Source organism: Dendronephthya gigantea, unplaced genomic scaffold (assembly GCF_004324835.1).
Source record: "Dendronephthya gigantea isolate DGI-Jeju-01 unplaced genomic scaffold, DenGig_1.0 000044F, whole genome shotgun sequence".
NCBI classification, from domain to species: Eukaryota; Metazoa; Cnidaria; class Anthozoa; order Malacalcyonacea; family Nephtheidae; genus Dendronephthya; species Dendronephthya gigantea.
The window spans coordinates 508431-525648 of record NW_021163054.1 but is presented as its reverse complement, the minus strand read 5'-3'; the positions used below and the strand labels follow the sequence as shown (position 1 = coordinate 525648).

The 17218-nt window shown below is 36.6% G+C and overlaps 1 protein-coding gene across 1 annotated transcript; it reads right to left on the bottom strand.

Annotated features, from left to right (window-relative positions):
* Positions 1-3321: 3321 nt before the first annotated feature.
* LOC114527386 lies at positions 3322-6072 on the bottom strand. Its single transcript, XM_028549016.1, has 6 exons — positions 5629-6072; positions 4655-4847; positions 4389-4537; positions 4075-4184; positions 3618-3787; positions 3322-3521 (listed from the first exon to the last, which is right to left on the bottom strand). Exons 1-6 carry the CDS (start codon positions 6070-6072, stop codon positions 3322-3324), a joined length of 1266 nt encoding a protein of 421 aa, XP_028404817.1.
* Between the last annotated feature and the right edge of the window lie 11146 nt (positions 6073-17218).

Sequence of the window (17218 nt, the reverse complement as noted above, 5' to 3'; positions counted from 1 at the left end):
GCTCCCATGGCAATGTCGGATGCGTCAACGATTATGCTGGTCTCAGGCGATGGGTGCCAACGTTTAAGTTGGGTGACAGTCGCCAGTGCTTGCTTAAGCTTGTCGAAAGCACTGACCAGCTCCTCTGTCCACTGAGGTTTTGCTTTAGGTCGATCAGCGTGTGTAAGGAACGAAATGAGTGGAGCTTGAAGGGAAGCACACTTGTCTATAAATCGGTGGCAAAAATCTACCAAACCAAGAAACTCTCAAAGCTTCTTGGTGGACTGGGGAAGTGGAAAATCGAGAATGACTTGGACTTTCTCTTTTGTGAGCAGTATGCCATCCTTGCTAATACGATGGCCGAGAAAAACCAGTTCAAATTTGCCAAATTTGCATTTGTCTGGGTTAATAACTAATCCATACTCAGTGAGGCAGGCAAAAAGTTGATGTAGGTGTTGCTCGTACTCTTTAGGGGAAGAACTTGTGACAAGTATGGTGGCCCAATGTTCTCATAGCATTAAATAACTATATATGACGATAATATAAAATATTTCCGCTTTTTTTCAATACAAAACTTTTTTTATGAAAAGAAAGTATACAATAGTGAAAAAAAACAAATAGAAAACAAACAAATAAATATATAAAATTAAAAATAAAACTGAACGAAATGAAAAAATAAATTAAAATATAAATAAAATTTAAATAACTAAAACAAATATAAACAAAAAAATCAAGTTTGAAAAACATACGAAAATGAATTGATTTGCAATTTTACTATGAGAACCGTCGGCCATTAACTGGCCTATCTTTCTCATAAAAATGAAATTTAAAAAAATGTTTAATTTCGAATCATATGTTCATACACATGGCCCATCGTTCTCATTCTCATAGCCTGCGATACCAGTAATGGGTATCGCTGCGTTAGGTTATGTAAGCATGATATGAAAGGTTTCTCAAAATGGCGGGAAAGATGATCATGCGTTTATAGCCATAAAATATTTTTACAACTTATTGATGTTAAAAATGCCTCCCAAAAGACAGCAAGCATGGAAAGACCTAGAAAACAAAATGAAAAACAAGCGAATTAAGTCAAATGCCGTGCAACAAAAGGGAAAGAAAACTGGTTCGGCACCAAACTAGCTGATAGCACAACGCTTGGCATCTGAGCCGGATCACAAACAAACATTTAAACCAGTTCAACCCAGAGAATTTGTGTCGTATGAATACGAGGATTTGACCTTGCAAAATCTAAAGAAGGCTTGTGGAGCTCACTTTCGTCTCCCAGCAGCCTCCTGTGATGTCCTTGTTAAGAACAAAGGCCCTTCAATATACCAACATAAACCAGATACCTCACAGGAAGAACAAGGTAGGTAGCTGAATAAGATATACTGTATAACTAGAAATACATGCATACAATAACCCCTCGCCTCAGCCGAATATTGGCAGATACTAAATGTGCTACAAAATATTGATACTTTCCATAAAATTTGTTATGAATCTGCATTTTAACGATTATTTTATCCATTAGTTTCTGAACTCTGAAGCTGAAGTCTCGGCCGAAATGCCAAATCAAATGAAACTGTTCAAATTTTCTCGTAAAATTATTTTGCTATTCTTTTATTTACTATTAAACGTTTCTGTAACCGATATACTATGATATTTGAAAACGAATAAATTGCAGCAAATTTGTGATGTTTAAAAAATTGTAATAAGTCATGTTCACATTGTGTCTTGTTTGTTTAATATCAGGTCTACCTTGTGCGATTTAAATTAAAAAGCACTGACCAAGATGAGGAAGAGGGGTGCTCAAGTCTAAGTGAGTTAGCAAATAGCATGCCTGAATACCTTCCTCCTGCAAGTAACAGTGAGAAGTGTGAAGAACCTGAAGAAACTGTTTATCCAGCATCCATTTCCATTGATGCATTGATGAAGGCTAGGCAGCTTGTTAAGCCCAGAAAAAAAACCATGTGTCATTGCAGCTAGAGAAATATGACATCAAGAACCAGGAATGGGTGACTGTTCAAAATTCGCTTGATTTGGTGGTTGAGAGCGATAGTTTTTCTTCTGGAGGATTCCGTAATGCTTTTTTGGGAGTAAGTAAAGAGAAAGAAAAATGGGTCATCAAGACATACAATGACAAGGCTATACAGACTATTACCGGAACATTAGAAAGCAATGTTGAAGACCATACACGTAAACAGATCCAAATGCATTGTGCTGCTAGGCACCTGACTAAAGTTTTTAGTACCAAAGCACCTAAGGAATTTGGTCAATGCTTCACATTCAATTATGCATACTACACAGTATACCAAGGCCAGCCAGCTACAGTTGACGAGTTCGTTGAAGGGACATTTAGGAAGTATATTAATGACAATGGCAAAGTATGTAAACAACCAGAAAGTGGCGGTGCTGACATGACAACCATTTTTGAGAAGGCAGAATGCTTAGTTTATTTCTCGTATGTTCAAAGTTCAGAGAAATTGATGCTTCTTGATCTTCAAGGTGCAAAGTACCATTTATATGATCCAGAAATTGCAACAACAGAATTACATAGCCAGAATGATAAAGTTTACTTCTGCTGTGAGAATCTCTCAACCGTGAGCATTAGTCAATTTAATGGAAACCACACGTGCAACAAATTCTGTGAAATAATGGGTCTAAAACGTAACACCTTCCTGGTCAACCGTACATAAACAGCATAATTTTATTGACTGCACAAGATTTGGGGATTAGCTATGATTTTATTATAAAAGACACATGTTACATTATAAAGGACATATAAATATGTTACAGCAATTTTTGCTGTTATAAAATTGTTATGTTATCAAATAGTTATGTTTTGAACTGTTATAAAATTTTTATAGCAAAAAAACTGTTAATCATATACAGCTATTTCAATTACTGTAATGTGGACAAATGTACAATGTGAGCACTAAAAGCATTATTGGAATATTGGTTTCCTGTAATAACTAAGTTAACACATCAGTAATCTTGTAGGAATGCACACATAATGTATTTATGTATATATTCCTACAAGGCTACCAATGTGTTATTTAAACATGTCGGAAACTGATATATTCCTCAATATTCCCATCATTCTTTTAGGATGCTGCCTTGCAGCCGTAGAATATGTTTATATAATAGCTATCAATAAGCAGAATAATTTACAGTTTTGATACAGATAATTATTAAAAACCATTTACCTAGCTTGAAATTATTCCACCATGTCTATTATTTGCATATATGTAAATACTATATTAGATGTTAAAGTAAGTGGTATTGTAAAATGTATATATCTCTTGGAAAATATAATATAAGCTAACAGAAAACATCACATTTATGTTAATGACTAGATGACTGCTGGTAATGGGTCTTCAGAAAAAGGTAAGCAGTGGTAGTATCATTTGGCTTGACAGCATTAATTTCTGGAATTATCCTTTCACATTCAGCTCTCACATTTGGAGTCAAAAAATCGTCTCCTACAGTCATGACACCAGAGAGCTCAGCAACTTCGTCAAGTGCTTCCTTGCTTACTGGAAAACCTGTCAACATATTATATGTAACAAAAAATCTAATTGTAATAGGAATTGAAGAATGTTTAAAAAAATTGTGTATTTTAGGTTATGAAGTTATTGTACCACATTGTTCTGCCCCATACTCCTCTGGAAATGCGTACAAGTGATTGGGTATTCCTTTAGGCATCCGAGCATCTTTTTGGCACCTAACCCTGTGTGAGTTCCATATTGTCTCACGAAACATACTCATTTCTTTTGCAATTATCGGTATGAAGACAAATGCCAAAAGATCTCTTTAAAAGAAATATAGAACAAACTCATGCAGATGCAAAATTTGGATTCCTACTATTTTGGCTACAAAAAAACACCACATTTTCCCCATCATGTTAAAGTTACACTTTACTCTTATTAATGAAGTGTTACTAATTAACATTTAAATATCAACTATACTGGAAACCAATAATCACTGATTGATTATTCCAACTGGAATTGAAGAAATTCAAGTAACATTTTATAATCCAGATTATTGAATGGTGGGATGCTGGGTAACAACATTATTTAAACCAAATTGTCATATTACCTATATCTCTGATTGTCTGGTTCATAATGACCTTCTTCAAGTAACATTAACAGCTGTCTCTTGAAATATTTCTCCAGACGGTGATGTAGCTCACGCCACCACCTTTCTATCTGCATATACATAACAAAATATATAACAAATCAAGGGAAACTCAAAACATTAGAGTTCTTTTTGTATATACACATAGCTAGACTAAAGAAATAAACGCTACATTTTTTTTAATATAATATATAGCCTGTAGGTTAATTAGCACAATTGGACATTCATGAAAAGTAATGATTAGCTGTATGTAGTGACCAGTACTAGGTAATCACCTTGTTGTTTGTAGAAGGTCCATAATGGACAGTTTCTCCAGCACTGACATCTTCGACCTCTTCCAAGTTATATTGCATTAGAAAGGCATGAATAGTAGCCATTTGACCCGTTTCTGTTCCTTTGTCGAGCCTCAGGTGATTACTTATAACTATGAATGTAAAGTTAACAATATTTAACATTTAGCAAAAAAGTAATTATACATTAAATATTGAGACAAATGTAGGTGTTGATACTGTATGCTGACAAATAAATATATACAAAATACCTCTGGTATTGTACAAGTTCTCCAGATACCATCTTCCTATTAACTTGGGATCTGAGTTAGAGTTCCATAGTTTTAGATATACAATATAACCACTAAAGACATCTTGTACACCATATACAGCTAGTGGAAATGTATCATTCATAAAGCCCATCAATTTGTCATGGCCATCTCCAGAATGTGTATGATTTGAACCCTGAATAAACATGGTAAATGTGTGAGATGTGACTTTGAAATGATTCTTAAAACTATATGTACCAACTAGCCCACAAGACATAGACAGTAATTTATTTTTATGTTTACCAGCAGGGTTCAATAAAAAAGTTTTTGATATTTGAAAAAATCCCAATATATCATGACATCATCATGACATACATAAAATTAGTACATGCAAAAAAAAAGGTACAACTTGTAACAAGTCTGCAAATGAGTTGTTACAAGTCTGTTCACAAGCTGTCAACAAGTTGTGTTTGCACTGTTTGTTTCACATTGTAGCAAGTTTAGATCAAACAAGCTGTTTAACAACTTGTGGCAAAACAATGGCATTACCAGACCTAAAATGTTGTTCTAACAAACCATGGTATAACAATTAAGTATGTCACAAGGTTGACAACACAAGATTGTAACAATGTTGTTATATTATGCATCTACTTGACACATTCTAACAACCTTGAAACATGATGCTTGTTACAACATGTTAACAAGTTGTTACATACTTGTTGACAGCTTGGGACAAGCATGCAATATAAAGAACTTGTTGACAGAAGCTTGTTTGCAGACTTGATAGAAATTGCGCACGTGAATGTATAAATCTTTGGGTGATGGCATCATGTCATTCAAGTTAAAGTGTTAATTTGAAAACAGTTCACACATTATATTTCAACATTTCTTGCACAGAATGTCAGATACAAACCTTCTTGATTTTCAAAATAATAATATATAATTCAAAACAATTTTAACATATTTTTAGGTATTACCAATGAAGTGAATGTCCCCATTGCTCCTCTTCTTCTCTTTTTAACTCCAACATTTCCCCTTCGCTCCAGGCCATCCGGGTCGACGACAATCCCCATCACGTTGTGGACTAGCCCACGTGGAACTGCTAAGTTATGCACCTCCCTGAGTTTTTTTTGCATAGCCCTATATCCCAAAAGTTGTCCTGGTCCTTCTATTTCTTCCCGAACAATGTTCTCCACTTCTTGTACGTCAATGTCGTAACGAACATATTTTATATCAAAATACGCTAACCTGCGACTAAGAGTTCCTAGATTCCACGCATAATGCGGAAAATCGTGTTTTACGAAATCTAATACCTCTCTTCGAGTAAGGTTTTGCATGACATATCTCTTGAGATCTGCTTCCAAGGCCTCATCGTCTTCCCATTCCGAATTTCGAATACGTTCTCCTCTGCCGGCCGCCATTTTGAGAAACCTTTCATATCATGCGTACATAACGTAACACAGCGATACCCATTACTGGTATCGCGGGCTATGAGAATGTACGAACATATGATTCGAAATTGAACATTTTTTGAATTTCATTTTTATGAGGAAGATAGGCCAGGTAATGGCCGATGGTTCCCATAGTAAAATTGCAAATCAATTCATTTTCGTATGTTTTTCAAACTTTATTTTTTTGTTTATATTTATTTTAGTTATTTAAATTTTATTTGTATTTTAATTTATTTTTTCATTTTGTTCAGTTTTATTTTTAATTTTATATATTTATTTGTTTGTTTTTTATTTGTTTTTTTTTACTATTGTATACTCTCTTTTCATAAAAAAAGTTTTGTATTGAAAAAAAGCGGAAATATTTTATATTATCGTCATATATAGTTATTTAATGCTATGAGAACATTGGGCCACCATAGACAAGTAAATCATCAATGTAAACGTAAACGAAATCAAGCCCGCGGACCACCTGATCCATGAATCTCTGAAACGTTTGTGCCGCGTTGCGAAGGCCGAAAGGCATCCGTTTAAATTCAAACAGGCCTAAAGGCATGGTGATCGCGGTCTTGGGAACATCCTTTGGGTCAACGGGGATTTGATGGTAACCCGGCACCAAGTCAATCTTTGAGAATATTGTTGCCCCATGGATACTGGCTGTAAAATCTTGGATATGTGGTATGGGGTGGCGGTCTGGTATAGTGTGCTTGTTTAGTGCACGATAGTCCCCACATGGTCTCCATTGCCCTGGAGTCTTCTTGGGTACCATGTGCAAAGGGGAGGCCCAGTTGCTTAGAGACGGCTGAATGATGCCCAGTGCAAGCAGGTTGTCAAACTCTGACTTGGCAAGTTTGCACTTCTCCGGCGCAAGTCGGCGAGGTTTCGAGTACAATGGTGGACCTTGGGTAAGAATATGATGAGTGACATTGTGCTTTAAGGCTTGTGTCTGAGTGACTGGGTTGGTAATTGTGGGGAATTCTGCAAGAATGTTGAGGTACTCAGACTTGGATGGTTCCACTAGAATGGGGCTGACAGAGTTAATTCTGGATACTGTTCCATGAACGCTCAAAAGTGTGGTTGCATAGAGTAATGTGTTATTTCGCACATCCACTAACAGTCAAAAATAGCGCAAAAAATCAGCGCCAATAATGGGGAATTTCACCTCAGCAACCACAAAATCCCACGCTAATTTACGGCATATACCGAGGTTCAGGTTAAGTGAACATTTGCCATAAGTTTTGATTTTGCTGTGGTTGGCAGCCTCGAGAGCAACGCTGATGGGCTGCAAAGGTGAGCTGCGCCAGTGTCCACTAGGAAACTTTTTCAGGAAATTCTATCGGTTACAAAAAAGAGACGGCTCTTTACATGGGTCAGCATAGTCGCCGTCTCTACTTGCTTACCATCTCGTTTCCAGAGCATGTACACTTGCGAGCTTTGTATCAAAAACGCCTGTGATACCAGCAAAGGGTAGGGAAGCCATTGTCAGTCTCTTCTTGACGTTTCTTCTTGACCGGTTTATGCTGCTGTTGGGTAAAGGCTGCCATAGTCTGGTTTATTTCCTGAAGTTCAGCACGTAAGTTGCTGAAGTCGTTAGCTGCTTGTTGTTGTGCTGGGATGGTGTTGATATTTGTACTGGAACATCCATGATAAGATCAGCTTGTTGGGCCAGCTTGCTCATAGAGGTGGAATCTTTCATTGTAGCAACCAGGAGTTGTCGAACATGGGTGGGAAGCCGTTGCAGGAAAACTTCACTAACTAATTAATGGGTGATCACTGGATGTGTTGTCAAGTAACTGTTCGAATTTACGGAGGAGTTGAGAGGGTTTGCGATCCCCTAATTCTTCGGCTGATAATAGTTGCTGCAATCGTTTAGCATGGCTGGTGGTTGTCCTGGTGATTAGTTTGTCCTTTAGCACATCATAGGCATTCGTACTTGGTTTGTTGATGATCAGGTAATGAATATCAACAGCCACCTCCGGCGGAAGTGTAGCGACGATATGATGACATTTTGTGTCCTGATTATTTGTGTGATAAACTGGGATTCCATTTGAGCAAACCATATTTGTGGATCTGCAGGCCAAAAGGGAGGAAGTTTAAGAACAATTGCACAATAATCTGCACGCTGACCGTGTCAAACAGTTGCTGTGATCGCAGCTTCGAAAGCACGACAAGCTTCCAAACATACTCAGCAGAATTCGCAAGCTTTCGGTTAATTTTATAGTTCAGTGTTAACTGAACAATCATATCATGAAACAAGGAATATTACATTGCAGATGGGAAAATTCCTGTCTGTGGCTCGAGCCATGTTCAATACGGTCTAGGATCCGCGCCTGAATACACTTTTTTCTTAATTTCACTGCGTCAGTTAATTTTTTCGTAGGCATGCATAGTACTACTCTGTGCCCAAAGTTTCCGTTAGTGGTTTTTACGCACGCTTTTGCAAAGGGTATAAAAAATACCCTAAATACGTAAAACAGGCTTGTTATTTTCGTTATAACATATGTGACTGACTTGTAGACTAGCCAATACAGGGAATTCAACATGGGTAAAACTAGTAACAGTGAAACTATAAGACTATGTGAGGCCAAAAAGAGAAAGGAAGAGAAATTACGCGAACAGCGTTCAAAATGATATCAGGATAACAAGGAAAGTATCAACCGCAAGCGCTGTGAAAAGCGACAGAAAGCTAAGGAGTTTAAAGTTGCCAAGCACAATGTTCCGGAAGGTGAAACTAATTTTACAGATACCAGTGTTACAAAAAAATATGACCGGGCACTATATAAATGGGGGGCAACGGGCAAGAGCCAACAAAAAGTAAAGCAACAGGAGGAGAAGTCAAGGACCAAAAAATCGAAAAGCAAACGCAGCAGCAAAGTGACTGGCAACACCAGTTTCCCCTTGAGTTTCTGACGATGGCTAAAAAGCGGAAAGTTGATTTAGTGAGATCACATCTTCCTAAAAGCAAAGAAAATAGCTGTTGTAGCTGCACTAATCGAAATCCCAATGACAAGGAAAGGTCTTGAAAGCAAAGGTCTCGTCAGTTCAGCAGAAAAAATTGAAGAAGCTGAAGTTGCTGTTTCCGCAATGTGTGATGATGCATTTAATGACACAAAAATCAATGATCTGGTCACTCTAGAGCAGCTACTCAGACAGCTCTTGGTGTTTTCCGTGGTGATACAATTCACAAGAAACGCATTAAGACAAAGGTATCCAAAATGCTCAACGTAAATAGGAAACATATTGGTAAAACATATTCCATCATCGCACTAAAGTACTTAAAAGCAAGAAATCTTGTTGGACCTATACAGAACGACTAACTAGGCCTTACAGAACATTGAAAGCTCATGCATGACTTTTGGGCAGGTCTTGAAATTTCTCAAGTATGTGTACGCAAGACTTTTGACTTTGGTCCTTCCCCACACACAGTACATACAGTTCATGCGTTCTTCAGGCGAAGTGTAGGACTTTAACAGCAACACTGCAAAATACGCATCTGTTGACCCTCTCTTCTTCTTGAAGTTCTTCAAAGCTTTGAGTTCTGCTACCGTAAGTTCTTTTGCGTGATCATGTTTGGCAGATTGTTGTGGCTCTTCAGGTGGATGGGAATAAGTTTTATTCTGCTGCTCAGCTGAAACAGAAACTGGTGTCCTACTCCCAAAAAAGGGATTTAAAAAACCGTTGTTTTGCAGGCAATAGATAATGAGTCGTTGATTTGTATCATGAGAAAGTGCTGTTCTACAAAAGACCCAAAATAACTTTGTGTATGTACATTATTAAAATTGAAATAATATATAATGAAATATTATAATATTATGTATAATGTAATCATTATATGTTATGATATTATTTGTACATGTTAAAATTTGCTTTGCCACCCTCTTTTCTTATCCCAATAAAGCCGAACCATTGTTTGGAAAGAGGTCATTGGGTAAAACATCAACCCATAGCCAGTTTATCAGATGGTTGAGCAATCACGTTCACATCTCCGGGGACGGAAGATTAAGTCAATCTGTCAAAAACAATACTTGTTGTCAGAGCAAAAGTAACAAACGCCAACGGAACGAATATTGCCAATGACGCACAAGTTTGTGTTGTCAATCTACAACACAGTCTGTTTAAACAAGTTGACGTGTTTTTGAAAGAACAGCAAGTCACTTGAGCCTCCAGGACATACCCGTACTGTGCAAATCCTGCTTAATTACGGAATCGCAGCGAAAAAGTCTCAACTCACACATCAGCACTGTTCTACAAAGACACAGCGGCAAAATGGACAAAGCTATTCCTAAGCTTGCGGCCGATCATGAGAGTACCAATCACGGTCATAGAATGAGATACAAGTTCAGCTGAGAAAGAACCACAGGTAGTCTTGATTAGTATATCCTGTATATCTGTGGGTTGACTCATAGCAAAATATGTCAATAATTTAAAAACATAACTTGCCTAATGCATGTATATACAGAACTTTACTAACTTAAAGTGTATGATTATTGTTCTTTTTAATTCAGATTTGATATGTCAAAGCCTGAAAACTATTATAGCAATGGTTCAATGAGTAGGACATTAAAGAGCATAGAGGAGTGTGCCCAGAAAACGAGTTTGTCATGTGTTCACCAACTATTATTGGATATACTCTTGGAGAATATTGTACTTGATGAGAGTTAAAGGTAAACATGTATAGTTTTTTTTCAAATAATGAGAAATAAAATATGAAGGTCAAAATTAAGTAATAATTTTATTATACCCTAAAGATGATGTAAAGTCTGTTTTGCGCATATATTCCCTATGATATACAAACTTGTCCTAAGGACAAGCGAGAAAGTAGCCTCTGTATCGACGACAAATAGCCTCGCCATCTCTTTTACCTACTCATACATTTTTACTTTATCGACAGATGTCTTAACCAACAATCTAATGATGGCAGCTGTAAATTGGGACAAGGAGGACAATCATGGGAAAAGGCCATGTGATAAAACAAGCTTGCATCTAGATTCATTGGTATCTGCTATCAGTAACTGTGGTGTTTCTTTCAAAGTATGGGAAAAAATAAATGCTGATAGCAAAGGAACTGGAATTTATGATTATACAAGTCTGATGGGTGATGACAAAAAGCTTTTAAATAAACTTGGTGAAAAACTACAAGATGTGATTAAATCAGACACATCTGCCACTGTGATTATACTTTGGAAGGTTGGTAATTGATAAATTCATTCGGGATAATTAGATATTTGCACCCAAAATTATTAAAACAATCATAATGTATAGTCATGTTTTAAACTATAGAATTTCAATGAGCTCTACCAAATGCTGCACAAACAATGCTCCTCTAATGAGTATACTGCAACCTATTTTGAAAAGGTTAGTTTTTATGGAATATGTACTTCAACTTAAAAAATATATATTATTTTATATATTCATTTGTATAATAGGTAAACACTTGGGTGGAAGACTTTACATCTCTTGGGAAAAATATGTGATGGGTATCATATTTTGTTAAGATCAATGAGCTCTCATCTACTGTTTAAATATAGAGCTATTTGCAAAGGGAAAGCTTTTGTATTTTGCAGTGTCAACTTCGTAGACAGTAGGGTCACAATAAGGTTACTTCTGACAGTAGGATCACAATGGTGTCACTTCTGACAGCAGGGTCGCAATAGGGTTACATAGACAGTAGGGTTACAATTAACAGACCAGTGAGGTGCCTATTGGTACCACCTAAACATTGTTTCTCTATATCATTGAAACAAAAGACATGAGTCGCATTACATAGTGGGGTAGGCAAGTTCTGACAAGATGCCACCATGGGTTGGCATTGACACTGAGTGAAAATGTTGTTTTTGATTTTGATTAAAAAAAACCGTTATCTTTTCTAGTTAAATAATGTTTGCCCACTGGGAAGGGTTCTTTGTACACCCATTTTGCCTTAAAGATAAACACATACAATGTAAATTGTCTCACGGTCCAGTAACATTCTGAATTTATGTAGCAATTGTTTTCAAAATTATGACAAAAATGAAAACTTCCAGCAAACTACCAATTTTACAAAAGGTGATAAGATAGTCACCCCACCACTCCAATGAAATTGCTGATGTTCACATGCTGTTCAAGACTAAAAATATTATGCAGTATACCCTTAATTAAAATAAATAATTTTAAATTACTAATTTCAAACTAATGAGCTCAAATGTGATGGATGCTGCTATGAGTGCATATTAATCTCAAAATGAACAAAATATCTCTAATCCCCGAGCCGGTGCGGAGCACCGTGCGAGGGTACTAATTCCGCCCGGAGATTACGAATTACACCCGGGACCCGAGAGAACATAGCGGAATCCAAAGTTGCCAAAATGTCATGGACGTTCAATGGTCATGGTACTTGTGCGCGTGCGCGAAATGCAAACGAGTGTAGACTGGTAATCAGCAACTTCCTGATTGGCTAAGACGAAACGTTTGTGTTTCAGTGAAAAACGTCAGCAATTTAACTGTCATTTTGCAAACTATTTTTTAAAAAAATGTTTTGAAAACAAAATATGAAATGTGGAATCAAATAACAGATAAAACACTGGGAAGAGTTTAAAATATTATCAGAACTGGAGGAATTAGCGGTGAAAAGGACAACTCGATTATAATCCTTGAAATGGTAGGAGTCTATTTTGTTTATTTCGAGGTTTATTTCGTGTTTGCTGTACGATTACATTTTATGACCTTGGTACAGTATGTCGTTTTGCTCAGTTTTGCGAAGACGTGACCGACTATTTAAGGCTTTACATCATCGTTTTAACTTCCAAAAGAGTCCTTAAAAGTGTAATTCGGAGTTTTAATATAACAAATAGTCGACTGCAATCACTGCATGAATTTCATAATCAAAAAACAACATTCGACGTTCACTGCTTGGTTATTTATATTATTTGGGCTGTTTTGATGCTTTGAAGGTTAACCTATAATGAAGTATTAACTCTCACTTAAACTGTGAAAGTCTATAACTTAATGCAACGGAAAGCAGCAGTCACTTCACCTTTACGACTGTGTTTGTTTCCGAAATATTTGAAACATCAGCTATCGGCTTTACATTTAGGACATTTCATAATATTGAAGGTTAGGTCTGGCTAGCTCAGGAAATATTTTGCTTCGTTTGAAATGGCGAGGGGTTGCTGCATGCATGTATTTCTAGTAATGTACTTATTATCCATTTGTGGATGGGTGGAATGTTTGTTCTTGACATTTTACTTCAAAAAATAATAATTTCTTCTGTGACTGATAATTAAATAATGAATTATACAAGTTTTCCGGCAGGTGGGTCATCTTGCAATCACTTTGCACTTTGTCGCCGACTTTAAACGAACTGAGCCAGAAATCGAGTTTCTCTACCCTTAATAACCTCATTTACATGGCTATTCATTATTCACAAAACCCATATATACAGTGTTATTTATCCCATTTCAATTTTGCATATAATTATGAGTGTTGAGAATAGCCTAAGTAAACTAATACTAATAAAAATACTCAAACTTGTGCTGACAGCCAGTAACTCATTGCTGAGACAAAAATGTATTTTTCTCCACATTTTGAAAATTTTTGCAAGTTTTTGCAAAATGTGGTATTTTCAAATTTGTTTTATTTTGTTTTTCTGTATTCAAAATATGAAGTGTATGGTACCAAAATAAAGCTGGAATATTAGGCTTTCTATTGGTAGAAATATATTTGTACAATTATATGCCAATCTTTTTTTGTGTGAGTTCAAAGTTAGTCAAATTTGTCTGGCGGTGAGGGGTATTATATTGTGCAGAGGCTTGGCGGTCAAAGTGTTAAAGTATATGTCCTTTAATGATGCTTTCACCATAAGGTGTTGGTTACATTAATTGTTTAGCCTGGGCTAACCATATTGTATTGTTGGGTCAATGTGTTGGACTTGTTTGTTCTTTGTTTTGTGTTAGCGACCTTTGAGTTAATCTATCTAATACAATACAATACAATACAAATTTATTTAGATCCTCCCCTCAGGGCTTTTCAGGTCTAATTACATGTTAGAATAAAACTAATTTATATAGTTAAAAAGTTGAAAATTTAGAATCCATGATACTTAAGAATATAAATTATTAAAAATGCTACAAATGATCTATTTAAGAGCCAGTCCTTCAATGATCGTTTAAATGAGTTCAGTGTCTGGCTCTCTTAAACAACGTTTGGTATGGTGTTCCAGAGTTTAATAGCTCTGTATCTGAAAGATCGTTAGGCTGAACTAATCCAGGACCAACCAGTTTTGGTACAAGCAAGTTCTCAGGAAAGCGTGGTTTTAAATATGCACACCTAAATGTTCGAAGTATTATTAACAAGATGGACGAAATTCGGTCACTACTACATGAAAACCCCTTTCAAGTCTTTGCGGTTTCTGAGGCCTGGCTTAACTCATCTATATCGGACAGTGAAGTTTTTGTTCCTGGCTACACACTAATAAGGAATGATCGCATATCTAAGCGGGGTGGTGGCACGGCGATCTATGTAAAGGACGGAATTCCCTTTAAACATCATGTGGATCTGTCTAGTGAAAACTTTGAGACGGTAAGGATTGAAATTACGCGTTCTAAGTGTAAGAAACAGCTTGTTTGTTGCCTTTATAGACCTCCGGATTGCTCTACTGACTCTCTGTTGGAATATGTTACAGGGCGTAAGAACACCTCTGGGGTAACCTGTATTGTTGCTGAGAATGCCACGTATACCGACCCTAAGTCGATAGCGGAAACTTTGAATTCGTTTTTTACCTCGATAGGTTCGACTCTAGCCGCCAAATTGATGCGAACTGTCAATCAATCCCCTCCAACGGTTGCTCAAGAACGCGAGTTTCATTTTGCCTTTCAGCCAATTACTGAAAACTTTGTTCTCGATCAACTTAAAAGCCTTAAATCCAACAAGGCTATTGGTTTAGATAACATTAGTGCAAGATTAATCAAAGATGCAGCGGTTGTAATTTGTAAACCTCTGACATGCTTATATAATCGCTCACTTCACTCGGCAATATTTCCGAATATTTGGAAAATGGGAAGAGTGACTGCATTGTTTAAAAGTGGGAGTCGTCTGGATGCGGACAACTATTGTCCAATTACTGTGCTACCTACACTCAGTAAGATCCTCGAGAAGGCAGTACACACTCAAGTTTACGAATTCCTGGTCACAAATAAGCTGCTCACAGCGAGCCAATTCGGTTTTTGTGAAAAGTTATCAACTGCTGTTGCTCTTGCGAAATTTACGGATACTATTTTGGAAAACATGGACGATGGTCAATTAACGGGTGTGGCTTTTTTAGATTTGTCAAAGGCTTTTGACATGGTGAACCACAGTCGTCTACTGCTGAGATTGTCGTCGATAGGTTTTTCCTGTCATGTTTGTGAATGGTTCAAATCTTATCTTACGCACAGATGCCAAGCTACCGTTGTTGATAATAAGCAGTCCTCGGTTAGGCCTGTTAATGTAGGGGTCCCACAAGGAAGTGTTCTTGGGCCGCTTTTGTTCATTATTTATGTGAACAATTTACCAAATTGTATCACTTCATGTGATATCTCTATGTATGCAGATGATACTGTCATCTATTATTCTTCAAAGTCTATTAATGATATTGAGGAAAAGCTTAACGAAGATTTAGTAAATGTTCAAAAGTGGTTCACAGACAATCTATTAACTTTGAATGAGAAGAAATCGAAATTTATGATAATTGGTGGCCATCAACGACTTAAATCCTGCTCTAGTGTCTCCATCAGTATTAATGGAACAGTGTTGGAACGGGTAGATACATTCAGATATCTTGGAATTAGAATCAACCAAAATATGACTTGGAGTGATCATGTCGAATCTCTGGTGTCGAGGGCAAACCAGCGTATTGGCCTTTTGCGACGTGTCAAGCATTTATTACCACACCATGCTAGAATCACCCTATACAACGCCCTTATATTACCTATTTTGGACTACGCAGATATTGTCTGGGGTGATAGAGATAACATCACGTTAATGAACATGCTACAAATAGTTCAGAATAAAGCAGCCAAGACTATACTTGACTTGCCAATTTATGTGTCGTCGACCGAGGCCCTAAGTACTTTAAAATTCAAGCTGCTTAGAGAAAGAAGATTCTACCATCGTTGTCTATTAGTACACAAGATAAAGAATGATCAAATCGATTATCAATTTGATTTTGTACTAAACAGTGACATTCATCAGCACAACACAAAAAGAAAAAATGATTATCGCCTTAAGAGAGTAAAAACTAATTGGGCTAAACAAACTTTTAGTTATTTATCCCTTAATGACTTTGACACTCTACCATCTGCTGTTAAGGATACTAACTCCTTAAATACTTTTAAATCGCATTTTAAGTAGCTACCTTATGTAGCTCGCCTTGGCAATGTAGAACACTAATTTTTATGCATATTTTATAGGTAATTTTTGCTATTTTATATTGTAAGATGTCTATTTATATATTGTATTGTATTGTAAGTGTATTTTATGCAGGGCCTCATTGAAAAACTCTTCGGAGATATGGGCACCCTGATTAAATATCATTATCACAACTCGTATTGCATTTTGGTATATCAAGATTGCTTCGATAGCGAGTACAACGAGTGTTAACATCTGAATGTCTCTTTTAAAAATTGCATAAATACGGTGGTACTCTGCCATTTATGATCTTATACACCATTTGGGCATCCCGATATGCAAGCATGTCTTCGACTGATAACCATCCAAGGTCTTTAACTGTAGATGATATGTTAACGTACTTCCTCTTTCCAGAAACTATCCTGGCTGCGAAATTTTGAGCCAGTTGTAGTTTCTTTATATTGCCTTTGAATGTACCCGCCCAAACGGTCGAGCAATAATATAATTTGCAAAAAACGAGCAAATTTATGACTGAAGTCAATGTTTTCTTATCAAAAAGATGTTTCACTCTGCTAATCTGGCACAATGACCCCATCAATTTAGATGCGAGATTCTCTGTATGTTCCATAAAGGAAAGACTCGTGTCTAATATTACTCCAAGATCTTTTGCATGGGATACTGGTATTAATTCTTCTCCTAAAAAATGCACTGTTGGTATATCCATTCTGAAATTGATCCCTGAGGTACACCATGAGTA